General features: G+C 42.6%; 1 protein-coding gene across 1 annotated transcript; it reads right to left on the bottom strand.

Moving 5' to 3' along the window:
- LOC5578144 (tryptophan--tRNA ligase, cytoplasmic) lies at positions 1-14,910 on the bottom strand. The gene is made up of 3 exons (XM_001663664.2): positions 14,649-14,910; positions 14,357-14,585; positions 1-1,512 (listed from the first exon to the last, which is right to left on the bottom strand). The coding sequence occupies exons 1-3, from the start codon at positions 14,782-14,784 to the stop codon at positions 624-626; spliced, it is 1,254 nt and encodes a 417-aa protein (XP_001663714.2). The 5' UTR covers positions 14,785-14,910; the 3' UTR covers positions 1-623.
- Positions 14,911-15,996: the final 1,086 nt, after the last annotated feature.

Genomic DNA, 15,996 nt, shown 5'->3' with positions numbered 1-15,996 from the left:
TTCAAAATTCAATAAATATTTGATTTATTAATTTCATCACATTAAACGAGGAGAAACTTAAACTGTAGCTATTTTTATATGTAGGATACAAAACTTCCATTCATGATTTTCCTTGATTTAAACTAAAAAATGTTAAAAGTTCACTTAATAAATGGTTGAAAAACAGCGAAAAATAAATCAAAATTATTTGATGTCGCAGATGACCCCAAACTTTCGAACATGATATTTTTTTTTCAGAAACTGATTCAATGTTTGAGTTTGGGGATTTTGTGTGGCCTTTTGTGTCAAACAAATGAATTTCTGGATATTTAACGAAAACGATCTTATTTACGTTATTATTCTTTATAGTAGCTTTTCAGTGAATAGAAATTATCGCAGTTCGCAGGTGTTAGATCGCATATAAATAGCTAATAAATAACAAACGACTCGCAAGTGTAATGCAGCCGATATAGTAGTAATACCTCAGTTATACCACAGATATCTAACTTGTTAGTGGTAATTTTCGTAATTACCTAGATGGACGTACAGCATGCTAGAAATCTGCAATCTAAACTCAACATAAGTGCCAGTTTGTCCGCCATTGTGAAGTACGTAAGGTTGACCTCTGTGAACGTTGGCTTCTGTTACTTTTTCTTCTGTGAGGAGCCGATTTGATAGTTGAGAGGTCTAAGGGTCATAAACTGGTCCAGAATTTCGTCAGTAACTTCCTTTCGCTTAGTTTGATGATCGGCAACGATGGGCTGTAGGGTTTCGATAGCAATCTTCTTGATTTCACCGCTAAGCAGTTCACCAGTAGAATACGCCACGCGAATACGTTCCAGTTCATCATCATCATAAAGGAAAAACCGCAGCAGCTGAAAGCTCACGTCCGTATCTGTGTTTCCACCTAGTTCACGATGTTCCTCTAAGGTTGGTCTGCCACCAGAAAATGCATGCTTGTTGATCTTAGTCTTGATCTGCTTAGGGGTGTCGGTTAGGAAAATTGCGGAATTGTCTTCACTTGCAGACATTTTAGTTTTCGCACCTTGCAATGCCGGGAAGAAGCTGGAATGAATCAGCGCTGGTTTCGGAAATCCTAATCTTGGGGAAACATCCCGAGTCATTCGGAAGTATGGATCTTGATCGATTGCACAAGGAATCAGGACTGGAAGCTTGTCGTTTCCGAATATGAACGGAAACGTCGTAGAAAAGGCGGGTGCCGCTTGGGCTGCTGGGAAACCAATTTTTCCAATAACATCCGAATCGCCAAAACCGAAAATACCTTTCACCTGATTGAAGGTAACACATTTTTGTATTCTAATGATGTTCTGATAGAAAGCCGAGCAACGACCCATGTAGTCGAGGTTTGCAAAGATAAACGTCTTATTCACATCAAAACCAATGGCGATGATGTCCTTTGCGTTTTCTCGGGCCATCCTCATCGATTGCTCCACGGTAAGATCCTTCCAGAGGGTCTTCTCATCGTCTGTCAATTGAATCACCAACGGGACGTCAAACGTTTCTTGTAGCCACCTGAAAAGGAAAAAAAAGGATAGAATGTGAGATTTCAAGGAGTATCTTTGAATTTATAATTTCAATTTACAATTGAAAAACTTTATGCAGTTTAATAGCATCAAAACACGTTTTTATTTTTATTAGCAAAGATATCAAAAAATTGAAAAACATTAGCTAAGCCATTGAATCATACCAACCACTTTTGAACCTAATAAATTTTAGTAATGCAAAATAATTTCCTTCTGAACCAAAGGACAGGGTGAATCTGATGAAAAAATTATTCAATTAAAATCCCAAAAGAATCGTTAGTGCGGTTTTAGGAAAAAAAGAAAATGCTTAGATGAATCTTTGGTATTTTTTTTTTCAGATGAATCTACGAGATTAATTCTCTAAGAAATCTCTGAACAAATTACTCGTGGATTTTTGATTTTTTTCACGGAAAAGTTTTTGGAAGTATTGCTTTGTTAGGAATTTTTGAGAAAAATAAAAAACAAATAAAAATTTTCAAGAGACTTTTAAAGGAATGCGTGATGCTGCACCTTGATTTTAGATAAATCAAAAAATAATTATCTGTAAAAAAAATACAGATTTATGGTGGAAAGCTTCTCTGAGCAATCTTGAATAACATTTTCCAATTATTTTTTTTTTTTAAGTGCCCATGACATTTTTGTGAAATATTACTAGGAATCCTGTTCGCGTGCAGACCATCCCTACACGCTGTGTAGACTTCGTGCACATTCCTCGCAGCCTCGCAGCGAAAACGTCATCATCGTAGTCGCGCGCTGCCAACATTACTCCACTTCCTTTTCCGCTAAGAGAATCATAAAAGGTACAGTCGTCTGACCAATCGGTCGTAAAAAGTGTGCTCACTAAAGGTAAATATAAAATTAGGTTAATACAGTCCATTTTGAAGTCGAATATAGTCCGCCGTGTTTTATTACGTCCCGTTAGCTCCCTCGCGTACATTTTGGACCTTCATCGCCGGATATTTCGCGAAACCGCTATGGAAGCGATTCGGAAACGCCGCAATGTGCTTTTCGAGCGCATGAAGTGGAAGCTGAGTAACGTGAGTGCGGTGGAAAAACGGAAGCCTCCTGTCGGCGAAGTGCAGGAGCGCATGCACAAACTTTCCGAGCTTTGTGAACAGTTTGATAAGGTGCAAAGTGAAATCGAAGATCAAACTGAAGCGATTGGTGAAATCAACTCGATTTTCAACCACCGGTTGGAATTCGAGGAGTTATACTACCAAGTGAAAGGGCGCTACATGAAGCTGCGCGAGGAACATACCCCCACTGGTTCACTTTTCTCTATGAACGACCGAATGTGGGGATGTTGAGTAGTCACATTGCCAACGTTGCAGATTGCTTCAACGAGAGAACGAGAGAGTGCCTCTCCCATTGGAAGCAAATACCATAGCTTATGCGGTAATACATTTAGGTGAGACTGAATGAAAAGTAATTCAGTACATTCGGTTCGTCGCATATGGTTCGGTTTTTTGAGTTAGAACGTTCAAAGAAAAAAAATGGAACACGATATTGTGGATGACCTTGTTTGCAACCCGTTTGTCAGGCGATCTTTTGAAGAAAAGCTCTTGATTTCCAGGAAAAGTGTCCTACAACCTAAACTGGAAACATTAAAATCTACATTCTCGAGAGGAAGAAAAACTGTGACGCGAAATTTCAACGTTACGTCTTACGAGAATAAGTGGTTGTGTGGTTCGACAGTGCGTAATAGGCTGTTCTGTTGGCCTTGCTTGCTATTTCAAAACCAGGGAGAAACATGTGTTTGGACAAGTGAAGGTTTCAGTGATTTGAATCATCTGTCCTCGGCAATGAAAATTCATGCGGCAAGCAAAGAACATATTAATAACGCCATGGCACAACGCACATTCGGTAAATCACGAATAGATTAATATTTGAGGGTCAAAAAGAACAGAGAGGGAATGAAAACACTCATAGAGTTAGTATGTTGTTGGTTCGCACGGGCTTAGTTTTCGTGGACACGATGAAAGTGAAAACTCAGTGAACAGAGGAAACTACAAAGATTTGTGCAAGTTTCTTGCGTCAAGAGATACAGCTTTTTCGGATTTCTTGTCAAATAATCCAGTGTTTTCGGGAACATCAGCTGGAATTCAAAATGAGCTGATTGAAATGATCGGTTCGTACGTTCTTGAGAACATTGCACGTGAAGTAAATGAAGCTGAGTTCGTCGCCGTTATGGTAGATGAAACCACTGATATAGCAAGAAAGTCTCAGCTATCTACTACATTGCGGTATTGCTTGAAGGATGGTGAGTAAATTTTTAAACAATAATTTTTAATAAAAAAAAACTGTGCATGTGGATTTCTAAATACTTATATAAGTAACTTTTTTTTATCATTTCCGTATATCAATAGGTACCCCCGTTGAACGATTTGTAAGTTTGGATGATGTAAGTAGCGATAAATCTGCCGTGGCTCTTGCTAGCGGAATCGTCGCATCACTCGAAAAGTTCAATGTTCCTGCTGCAAAACTTGTGGCCCAGACATACGACGGAGCTCGTGTTAGGTCTGGTGCTAGTGGAGGAACGCAAGCTATTGTCAAGAAATCGTTTCCGAATGCTGATTAAATACATTGTAAAGCCCATGTTCTCAATCTTGTATTGTTACATGCACTAACCAACGAGACACAAAAAGATTTTTTTCGTCACTCTCTGCAGTTGCTTCGTTTTTCACGCAAAGTCCGAAGAGAGATGCTTAATTAAACAACTTTATGCAACAGAAGATTCCTAACGTGTGTAAAGTAAAATGGGCATACAACTCAAGAATGGTCAACATTGTTGAGACATACCATTCGGAAATTACTAAATGCTTCAGCGAAATGTTTTTGGGAGATTTTCAATGGGACGGAGAAACTCGTTCATTGGCCAGAGGCTTGCACAGCTTTATGCTCGAATTTGATACGATTTTTTACCTGAAAGTATTTGCCTCTGTTTTTTTCCTTAACTGTTTTTTTCACACTACAAAAAAAGGAACAACGGACCTGGTGTAGTGGTTAGAACACTCGCCTCTCACGCCGAGGACCTGGGATCGAATCCCATCCCCGACATAGTCACTTATGACGTAAAAAGTTATAGTGACGACTTCCTTCGGAAGGGAAGTAAAGCCGTTGGTCCCGAGATGAACTAGCCCAGGGCTAAAAATCTCGTTAATAAAGTCAAATCAATCAATCAAGAAGGAACTTGACTACATTGAATGTGGCAAAAGCGTGAAAAATGCTCGAATGAACATACAAAATTTGAAAACTGAAAAGAAGTTCAAGCATATTTGGGAAAAGTGCGTGCTGTGAGCCCAGATCTAAAACACTGGACAAACATGTTAAAAGCGCGTAATTGATTAAAACATATTTCTGCATTTTATCAAATGTGACCAGAAATCGATTGAAAAGCTATTCATGTTTATTCAAAAGTAATGTCACAATAGCAACTTTTATTCTGATTGAACATAAGGTATTTGAAACGCCTAATTTTACTTTTTCCAATAAAAACGAAAATGAAATGCATAGAAAACTTTTACCCATTTTCCATGTTTGTCCAGAACGATCGAAGGAACACAACAAATGAAAACTAACGATTTACATCAAGTCTGCCTTGATTGTCGTTGGAAAGCTGAAGTTTTCTTGCAGTTCGAAATAACTTTGTGTCATATTTCGTGTGTAGTATCGGTGCCTCCCACGGTATACACAACAAGGTAGGCTATTCCCACGTGTAAACAACGATTTTCAATCAAAACATGTGTCGTCATTCCTATCGCCAAGCAGGGGGCTAGAAGGATAGTAAAAGAGAGCAGGCTCTGCTTTCTCTTGTACTCGTTCGAGATTGCGATAGGAATGACGTCACTACCAAGTGTCATTTTTCGGAATATAATACCTTGTTTCTTTTTATCGTGGGTGCCTCCCTCCCAGGTGCGATGTAAGCGAATATACAGTGAACGCCTTCTTCTTGTGTGTGAAGGTAACAAGCGGAATGAAGATAAATTTGCTCGTTGACGATTTTGGATTGAAGTTAGTCGTGCATTCTTTCGTCGAAGACGAGACGACGACCTGCCAGAGTTATTATACTGGATGACGATGTCTTTTTTCATTTCGTCATCGCACTGTGACGAATCTGACGATTGCCTGCCCTGTTTGTCACATTTGACATTTTTGACAATTTCGAGTTAATACCGTGGAGAGTCTTCAAATGATAAATATTTTCGATCATTTTATGGCAGTATTAAAAATTACCAAAAACTTAAAAGTGTTTATTTGAGGCTGAAAAAATCTACATATATAGAGTTATATGATGAATTTTTCACATCGATATATCGAGTGGTACTTGAGATTTGCTTCTTCAAATGGATAGGGTGATTATAATGACGTCCCATGCGGCCTTAAAAGAGAGCTTAGTTCTGAACAAGCAAAATATTATTCACCCCTTTTTCTTGTTTGCGTTCGAACGCCATTTCGATCGATAACAGTTTTTCATTTACGCCAGCAAAACCAAGTAGGGATTCTTCCACCACATTCCATGATGTCAAATAATGTTCTGAAATATGATCAACTGGGGAAAGCAATGAAATAATTAAAAGAAAAAAATACTGATTAACAGTTTATTCATTAATCATAAATTTTCGTACAAGTTGATTTAATTTACTACCAAACGTGCTTAACCGTGCTTCATTTATGCCCAAAACGAGCGCAGTCATGTACCTACTATTCCTCTTGCGTTCTTGCGCGTCGAAGCAGTAAATGATCTCCACAGAACTCTTCGAACCTCTTCGCTTCGCCCGTAGTATACCAGGTACGTGCGTTTTCCATATGGTTTGCATTAGGAGAGATTTGACTCTTTTCTCTTCTCTCATTTTATCCCTTGCCTACTCCTGCGTATGTCATCAGCCATAGAGTCCGCGGCTACAAAGCAAAGCCATGCTGAAGGTGTCTGAGTTCGATTCTCGGTCGGTCCAGGATCTATTCGTAATTAGAATTTCTTTGACTTCCCTGGGCATAAAGTCTCATCGTACCTGCCACATGATGTACGAATGCGAAAACGGCAACTTTGGCAAATTAGTTAATAACTGTGAAAGTGCTCATTGAACACTAAGCTGAGAGGCAGGCTCTGTCTCAGTGAGGACGGCATGTCAAGAAGAAGAAGAATTGACAATACGGCAAATTGAACTTTATGGTGGTGATGACGATATCGATGACTGGGGCACTTCTCCGAACGGAGCTCCTAACTGTTCTTAAATTCACAAACCATTATATTTTGAACTATAACTAAAGGTAGGTTGCAATTATGACAATTGACTTAAATTCAAATGCAGCAAATCACATGGCGTAGTTAACGTCATGCGATCGTGTCTTGTATACAACCCCCACTGATTTTTTAAAGTATTTAACTTTGAAATCCGAAACTCTGAAAAAGCTTTCAAATCAAATGATAGATCCCCCTTAAAACCATAACGTAAATAAATACTCACAATCATAACACCTGTTCTTCGGATAGTTCAGGGACGAAAAGCAAGTGGACTGTATTTTAAGAATTTTATTTAGCAAAACGAAACACGTCTAAACACGACGGAATTTTTACTTTTTATGATTTCCTTTTTCCTATCTCCTTCCTACTTCCGTTCGCATCGCGCCAAATCTCCACAAACCTTCGCTTTCTACACCTTCTGTCGTCTGCGCTAGTAGCACACACAGCAAAAAATATACATTTGATTCTGTTTTACACTCTAACAAAAATTGATTCAAAAACCGAACATTGAATAATAAATCTTTCCACTTTTAGTGTAACATACTCCCCCGGGTGAGGCGAAGGTCTCACTTCTCCTTGGACTCTGCTTGATCCGTGCAGTCATCGATGGGAAGCACAGCGATCTGGGTCGTCGGTCGCTTGTAGATGCTGTTGCTAATGCGGATCGTAACCACACGTACCACTCCGTCCTTACCTGGGTGCGTTTCAACAATGCGACCCAACTTCCAGGTCTTAGGTGGCATGTTGTCCTCTTTCAGAATCATCACCTGCAATCCAGTGCGCAGCAACGTAGGGTCCTTGTACCGTTTGCTGCGCTTCTGAAGACTCGTCACGTACTCATTCGACCACCGTTGCCAAAAATGCTGCATTCGTTTTTGCACCAGCTGGTATCGTGACAAGCTCGTCTCCTTCAAATCATCGTACAGCGGTTCTGCTATCGCCGTCAATTCCCGTCCAACTAGCAAATGTCCTGGGCTCAGCGCTTCGTAATCGAAGGGATCATCCGTCAGCTGCACAAGAGGTCTCGAGTTCAATACACCTTCTATCTGGATCAATAAAGTGTTCAACTCTTCATATGTCAAATAGCTCTCGTTTAGTGTCTTGCACAAATGGGATTTCATGCATTTGATACTAACTTCCCAAATACCTCCCTGGTGTGGAGCCTTGGGAGGGTTGAAGCTCCATTTGATTCCTCTGGGCTGGCAGAACTCGTTTACTTTGTCGTCAAGCACCTGAGACTGTAGCAGGTTCAACAGTTCGGAAAGTTCTCGGTCTGCTCCCCGAAAATTAGTTCCGTTGTCAGAGAACAGCTCAGATGGATTTCCTCGTCGGTTAGCAAATCGATGAAGTGCTGCCAGGAAACCATCAATCGTCAAAGAGCTCACCAGTTCGAGATGTATGGATTTGGTAGACATGCATACGAAAAGACACACGTACACCTTCACCTTAGCTCTCATTCGTCCAACCTTAATGAAGAATGGTCCTGCGAAATCAATTCCAGTCCTGGCGAAAGGTTGGGCAGCAGTCACTCGGCAGCTCGGAAGATCGCCCATATACTGCTGTACGTCTCTGGGGTTTGTCCGGAAGCAAACTACACATTTCCTCAGGACTCGATGAATAGTTCGCTTCGCGTTCACTGGCCAAAATTTCTGTCGGACCACCGCAAGTAGTCCATTCAAACCGACATGAAGATGCTCACGATGCAACGCTTCTATTAGCATCTCCGTGAAATGGTTATTCTCCGGCAAAATCATCGGGTGCTTCTGGTCTTTCGGCAGGTCGGAGTTCCTTATGCGACCGCCAACTCGCAGAAGCCTTTCGTTGTCGTCGTACATTGGGTTCAAATTGCGCAGTTTTCCCTTCACTGATTGATTCGCTTGGATACAACTGATTTCTTCCTTATAGACCACCAGCTGGACAATTCTCACCATCGCCTTCTGTGCTTCGGTGTAGTCTTCACTATTCAGTGCACCACTTCTGCGCTTCATCTTGTTTCCCTTCAAGCGGCAGTTGTGTAGGAAACGAACCACGTACCCGAAAATACGCTGCAGCTTTCGATAAATGCTGTACTTCAGGATCACTTCGTACGGCTCAAGTTGTTTCTTCGGTATTACAGAATCACGTTCCGGTACCAAAGTCGTCACAATTTGGTGGGCATATTCTTCTGCTTCCACCACACCACATTCATTGTTTTCAACAATAGGAATCACACTTGGGCCAAACCACCATTCTTCACACCGCATTAAATCCTCAGGGATTACACCACGTGACACCAAATCCGCTGGGTTGTGCTGAGTCGAAATATAGTGCCACGTGTGCCACGCAAAAAGTTTTCTTATTTTCACTACGCGGTTTTGTACGAACACTGGGGTATTTGGCTTCATTTGTTTCAACCAGTTCAACACTATTTTCGAGTCCGACCAAAGCACCACCTTTGCGGTTGTTAATGCTAAGGTTTCGCGCACTTTATCCACTTGTTCAGCCAGCAGCAACGCAGCGCATAACTCTAGCCTCGGGATCGTCATCTCATCAGGGGTTGCGTCCACCTTGATGTCTCGTTGTAGTTCTTTCATTGGGGCAACTCGTGACTTGCCACAAATCAGTCGAACTTCTGCAGCACCATCACTCTTCACGCTTCTCATATAGATGCAACATCCGTACGCCACCTTGGAAGCGTCAGCAAATCCATGCAGCTCCACAGCAACCGTATCGTCAATAGTAATCCGCCGATCGATCCGGAGGGAATTCAAACAGCAAAGCTCGGATCTGAATCGGTTCCATATACGAAATTGCTCATTTGGAATCGCATCATCCCATCCTACGTTCTGTTGCCATAGCTGTTGCATTACCAGTTTGGCAATGAGTACCACCGGTGCTAGTAAGCCATGAGGATCGAACAGTTTTGACATATCGGACAGCACTGACCTCTTCGTGGGAAATTCAGAGCCATCTCTAATTGGCTTCACGTGGAACAGGAATTCATCGCTGGAGGGATCCCAAAGAATGCCAAGAGTTTTTATCACTCCGTTGATCTCGCAGTCTTCGAAGTTCATCTGCTTCTCCCTGGCATGAGATGGAATGTCCTCGAGTAACGCTTCATCATTCGCACACCATTTGTGAAGCTGGAAACCACCTCTATCCAATAGTGCGATCAAATCTCGCTGGAGCTGCCTAGCATCGCTAAGCGTGTCAGCACCAGTCATCACATCATCGACGTAAAAGCATTTCTCAACTGCCTCGCTCGCCGCTGGGAAATCTTCTTGCTCGTCTCTAGCCAACTGGACAACCGATCGTGTCGCCAGGAAAGGCGCTGCAGCTGTACCGTAAGTAACAGTATTTAACTCCAACTCCTTCATTGGCTGATTTTTATCTTCTCTCCACAGAATTCGCTGATACCTTCGATGAGCCTCGTGAACCATCACCTGCCGATACATTTTCGGGATGTCGGCGGTGAAGACGAATTTATGCAAGCGAAATCTCAATATCACATTGAAGAGTGACTCTTGCACTGTGGGCCCAATATCCATCACATCGTTCAACGACAAATCTGAACTACTCTTCGCCGAAGCGTCGAACACCACTCTCAGCTTGGTAGTTGAGCTGTCCGGTTTAATCACGCAGTGGTGTGGAAGATAGTAGACAGACTCAGGCCTATCGCATTCGGAATCCGTCACAACTCGGCAATGACCAAGTGCCAGATACTCGCTGATGAAATCAACGTACATTTGCTTCAACTCCGGCTGACCTTCTAAGCGACGCTCCAGGGACAAAAATCGTCGCATCGCTTGGTTCCGGGATTCTCCGAGCTCTTTAACATTATCGCGGAATGGCAGCATTACCACGTAACGACCATCCTTGGTTCTACTGTGCGTCTCCTGGAAACTTAGTTCACATCTATCGTCTGGCCTTGGCGACGCATCACCTCCAAACTCGTCGATAGTCCAAAACCGCCGCAGCAGTTGGCACAGTTGCTCTTCGGTTTCCACCGATTTTCTAGCTTGACACACCTTCACGGTTCCGATCACCGCAGAGTCGGACACCGGTCCAGAAACGAGCCATCCAAGCTGACTCTCCTGCAACAATGGTAGATTCGGGGCCAATTTGATCTTACCTTTTTGCAGCACTTCGAAAAACAGCTCCGCACCGAGTAGCATGTCAATGCGACCTGGTTCGTAGAAATGCGGATCTGCTAGTTCCACCGACTTGGGAATCTGCCAGCTGTGTGGGTCGATCTTAGAAGCCGGCAATGCACCGGTCACTCGGGGCACAACCAGATAATCCAACGATGATTGGAAACCAGTTGTTCTTGATGCCACTCTAGCGTTCACTCTGTACTTCACGACAGTCTTCATCCCATTCACTCCATCGATTGGGATATTGGCACCCTCCTTTCGCAGTCGCAACAATTCCGCCATTCTGGTTGACATGAAGTTTGCCATCGCTCCGGAATCCAGCAGCACACGGCACTTATGCGCTACTTCGTTGGAATCATACACCATCACGATAGCTGTCGCCAATAAAATCTGCTTCGGCTGCATTGGCTCGATTGGAATCGTGCACTTTGCTGCTGTCAGTGGATGGGAGGAACTCGTTGCTTGCTCTGCCGCAGGTGGCTGAGGGAATTCAACTGCAACAGGCTTCTTCTCTTCCGGATGCATCAGTGCATGATGTTTCTTCGAGCAAGTTGGACACGTTTTACCGCTCTTGCAGGCTACCGTTCGATGTCCTCGTAGCAGGCAGCTGAAACATAATCCCAGCTGCTTCGCCTTCATATACCGCTCGTCAACATTCAACCTTTTGAACGCTCCACATGCATCAATCGAATGAGCACTTCCGCACACGGGACATCCATCGGTCGTCTTCGAAATCATCATAGTGTGCGTCTTACTGGTAATGATAGATGGCTGGGTCTTCATCGGCACGATCTTGCTCTTGATTGGCATGACATTTTGTTCACACCGCTCCAGAACATGGCAATGCTTTCGCAGGAATGCAATCGTGTCCTTATACACAGGTAACTTACCGTGTTCACAAGATGCTTCCCAGCTTCTTCGGGTACTCGGATCCAACTTCGACGCTAGCAACGTGATAACGATAGCTTCAGACATCTTGTCCATCTTGAGCTTGTGGAACTCCAGAGACTCCACACGCTTCGTACAGTCGTCGATCAACGTTCGCAGTTCCACTGACGACTCCTTGGCCATCTGCTTCAAGTTCAGCAACCTTGTCACGTGGCCATGAATCACCATCGAGAGGTTCTCGTAACGTTCGACCAGAATTCTCCATGCACCTTCGTAGTTGTTATCGTTGAGGGTCTGCTCATCGATTGCCCCCTTCGCTTCTCCGACCAACGCCTTATCCAAATAATGGAGTTTCGTCGCCGGGGAATCCTGGGTGCACCGGTCGACAATATCGCAAAATCGCGCCTTGAACTTGTGCCAGTGCTCGTATTTGCCGTCGAATGTTGGCAATGGTGTTTGCTGCAACAACAACGATGGTGGCATTCTATACGGCACGACGCTTTCTGGTACGCCACTGGATCCAGCACGATCTTCGATTGCTACAGCATTACCTTGAAACTTCACAGCCAGCAGCTGCTTCTCTCGCTCCAATGCTGCCTCGTTCGCTATGGCCTTCTCGATGTCTTCGTAGTGCTGTATCATCTCACAGAGGGAAATTCGAACGAACTCGTACAGCTCTTCAAATTCGACGAATTTCGGCTCGAATTCTTCTCTCCTCTGTGGATCAGTGAGGTAAATACGATTCTGAAAATTGTTGTATTCCTCATAAGAAGAATCGACCGTCTTCAGATACAGCTTCAAGCCATGATGCGTGAACTTTTCCGGATCCTGCTCTGCATTCAAAATGGCCGACTTTATTCGCACCACTTTCGACCTTGCAGCGTGGCAACACTGCTCCAACGCAACAACACTTTCCGCCATTTCCTTCTCTTTCTGCCGCTGTTCAGCTTCCTCCTTCTACTCACGCACACTACGAAGCACACTGAATTCACCGGTCGGGGTTGAAAATGGCGTCGACGGAAACAACACTTTCTTTTCTTTACCAGAACGCAAAAACATTACATGTGAATAGTTCTTTTAGTTCTTTTTCTCACTACCACACAATTTTCACGCTCTTCTTCTTCGTTGAGGCTTGACCTCCACTTTTCAATGTTCTATTCTGCCGTCCGACTAGCAGCACACACTTCTGGAACGCGCAAGTAACCGGAAGCTTTCTTCGACCACTCAATCGGGAACAGAATTCGATTTCCGACCACGTTTATCGGAAAACACTATCCGATGCAACGCATGCAATCGGATTCACTTCGCGATTCGACCGTCGCAACTGCCGAAACTCGCGTCGATTCTTTCTCGTTTCGCGCACGAACCGAGAATCTGCTTCCATCCACTAATCCGACATCCGGCTCGAAGGACCAAAATGTTCTTCGGATAGTTCAGGGACGAAAAGCAAGTGGACTGTATTTTAAGAATTTTATTTAGCAAAACGAAACACGTCTAAACACGACGGAATTTTTACTTTTTATGATTTCCTTTTTCCTATCTCCTTCCTACTTCCGTTCGCATCGCGCCAAATCTCCACAAACCTTCGCTTTCTACACCTTCTGTCGTCTGCGCTAGTAGCACACACAGCAAAAAATATACATTTGATTCTGTTTTACACTCTAACAAAAATTGATTCAAAAACCGAACATTGAATAATAAATCTTTCCACTTTTAGTGTAACAACACCTATCATCTATAATCAAACGTCCTATCATCTGCAAAAAGCTACCAACAGTGCGGTTAGAGTCTGACCCAGAATTGATCGAAGGGTTGTCCATAGTAGTCCTGTGTCAACCCAGCGGTAATGTAACAGACATTACCCACCCAAATTTTTTGCTGTTGCCTTGCATAATTATCAAGTTCCGCTCGTAAATTTTCGAGTTATGTGTACAGTATCGTTTGGTCAAGCTTCACAATCACATTGCTGCCTGCAGCTAAGGTCGATTGTTTGGCAACGAGACTGCCTCGCACTACACAGTATTCATAGTAAAATGAACATTCCAATCAGTTTTTGTTGACGATAAAAAAATGATGAAAATTTAACTATATTGTCTTAATCATTCTATGTTCATTGCCACATCATATCTTACAATCCCGTTAAGATAAGGCAAATTATGGTCACCACATAATTTGCAACATTTGGTTTCTGCTAGTTTTTTTGTGCAAGACAAAGAAATATTTCATCATTTTTGTGGAACCAAAAATCGTGCTATCTTATCACAGACGGATGTACAATACCTATTTTGACAGTACACTTCAAAATCTTTCTTATCAGATTTTGAACTATACATTGATTTTCGAGTCGAGAGAAATCAAGTGAAGTATTGTTCAAAGCTTATCGGATTATAAACTATTTAAATAAAAAATATTTATCGTTAAAAAATCAAATTACTGTCAATTAACTGTTTATCGATTTTACAAAGATTCTTCAAGCCTAAAGCTATTTTCATATGGACATAGACGTTCAAAATTGAGGAAGCTTAGAAAGCGAATCTTAAGCTGCCTAACATTTATCAATAGGTACTCACTTGGTGACGATGAACGGCACGAGATGTCCCAGGTGCATTGACTCGGACGATGGCCCCCGACCCGTGTAGAGATAAAACTTCTTCCCCGCTTCGACCATGTTCAAAAGCGTGTGCAGATCGCGATGGGAGAAGAAGATCCCCCTCCGGATCAGCGGGTGAACCGGTTTTCCTGCCACTTTTTCCAGGCGCTCGATCAGGTCGCCGTCGATGTGGGAGGATCCGAAACGTTCTGTAATGCGAGAAAATAGTTTTTCACTTTCACTTTCGATGGTAGCCACAATTTATTACTCACTAATCAATTTATCGTAATCGACTCCAGCATTGGATTTGCTCGAAACTGTCCACGGGTCAACGAAGTCATCATCCTCGACAGCGTTGGTCCCGTCTTCCAGCTTGATATTCTCAATCATCTGTGGAGCAACTTCCATGGTTTCAACAGAATAAAAAAAGTGCCAACAGGGAGCACCTTTTACACGTGCGATCGGAACGAAATCTTCTCTCGGATGCTTCCCACAAACAAGGATGAAGCGAACTGCAGTGTGTTGTGATTCGACAACACGGCGCGAGTACGGGTGGAAAACATCGCCTGATTTGACAGGATAAGCAGGGGAGTGGAACGCGTGGAAAACGAACGGGTGAACACACGGAAAACACGGCGAAATCAATGCATAGCTAGAATAATGGCCCATTCACATATTTCATAACGCTGAAGGGGGTGGGTGGGTGTTATCATCCCAAAATGGCTGAGTAAAATAAATATTTTATTTCCCGAATCAACAATACAAACCTCAAAGCGTTGTTTGATAGAAAACTTTGGTTATGATGCGTTTTGTCCGTTCAATCGAGAGATGTTTCAAAATGTCACCCGGCAGTCGTGATCAGATGCACGGTACGTGCACCCCCGTTAATTTGAACGGTACCTCATGCAAACCATCGGGGCTAATTTTTAATTTAAACATCTAGTCACCCTAGAAACGTGTTTCTTGTTACCTCTTTCACTGTTTTGTTTTGATTCTGCGTTCCGTTCCACAACGTTCCATCTCACTTCACTCCGTTCCATGAGCTAAATGACGTTTGAACCATTTTTAATCTGAACGATGTGCAAATTAGCGGGGTACAGATTAAAAAGTGTTCAGATTAAATGAGGTCAAACCAACGGGGGTACCCGGTATTTGGAACAATGGTATGTTCAACAACAGCAACTGTAACTATGGTTAAAATTTTCCTAATGGTACAAATCATATTTTTTGTGCAAAATATATAAAACGATCTACCATATAACACTTAAAAAACTTGAAAATAAGCATACATTTTTTTTTCTAATTGATAGATACTTGAGTTTTTTAACCTCACTGTAATAGAGCATGTCACGGTATTGTGGGTGGATTTCCTTATCGAACATGATGGTTTGAAACGGTCGTGCCCGAACAGTCGTAAAAATAATCGTTTTCTGCCTTCACAGCTGACTTCACTCTGAAATATGTAAAAACTGACAAATCAACCACGTGTTGTTTTGTTCACTCTTTCACTTATTTCCGGTTTCTCTTTTTTTTCGGTGCAATGACATTTGTTTGATGGGCAAGGTAAGAAAAATGTGGTGATTGATGCAAACCAAGGGTGATTTTGGTAAGGTGTAATGA

This window comes from Aedes aegypti, chromosome 1 (genome assembly GCF_002204515.2).
Source record: "Aedes aegypti strain LVP_AGWG chromosome 1, AaegL5.0 Primary Assembly, whole genome shotgun sequence".
Lineage (NCBI taxonomy): Eukaryota > Metazoa > Arthropoda > Insecta > Diptera > Culicidae > Aedes > Aedes aegypti.
Note: the sequence above shows the minus strand (reverse complement) of the source record. Positions and strands in the feature narration are given on the sequence as shown.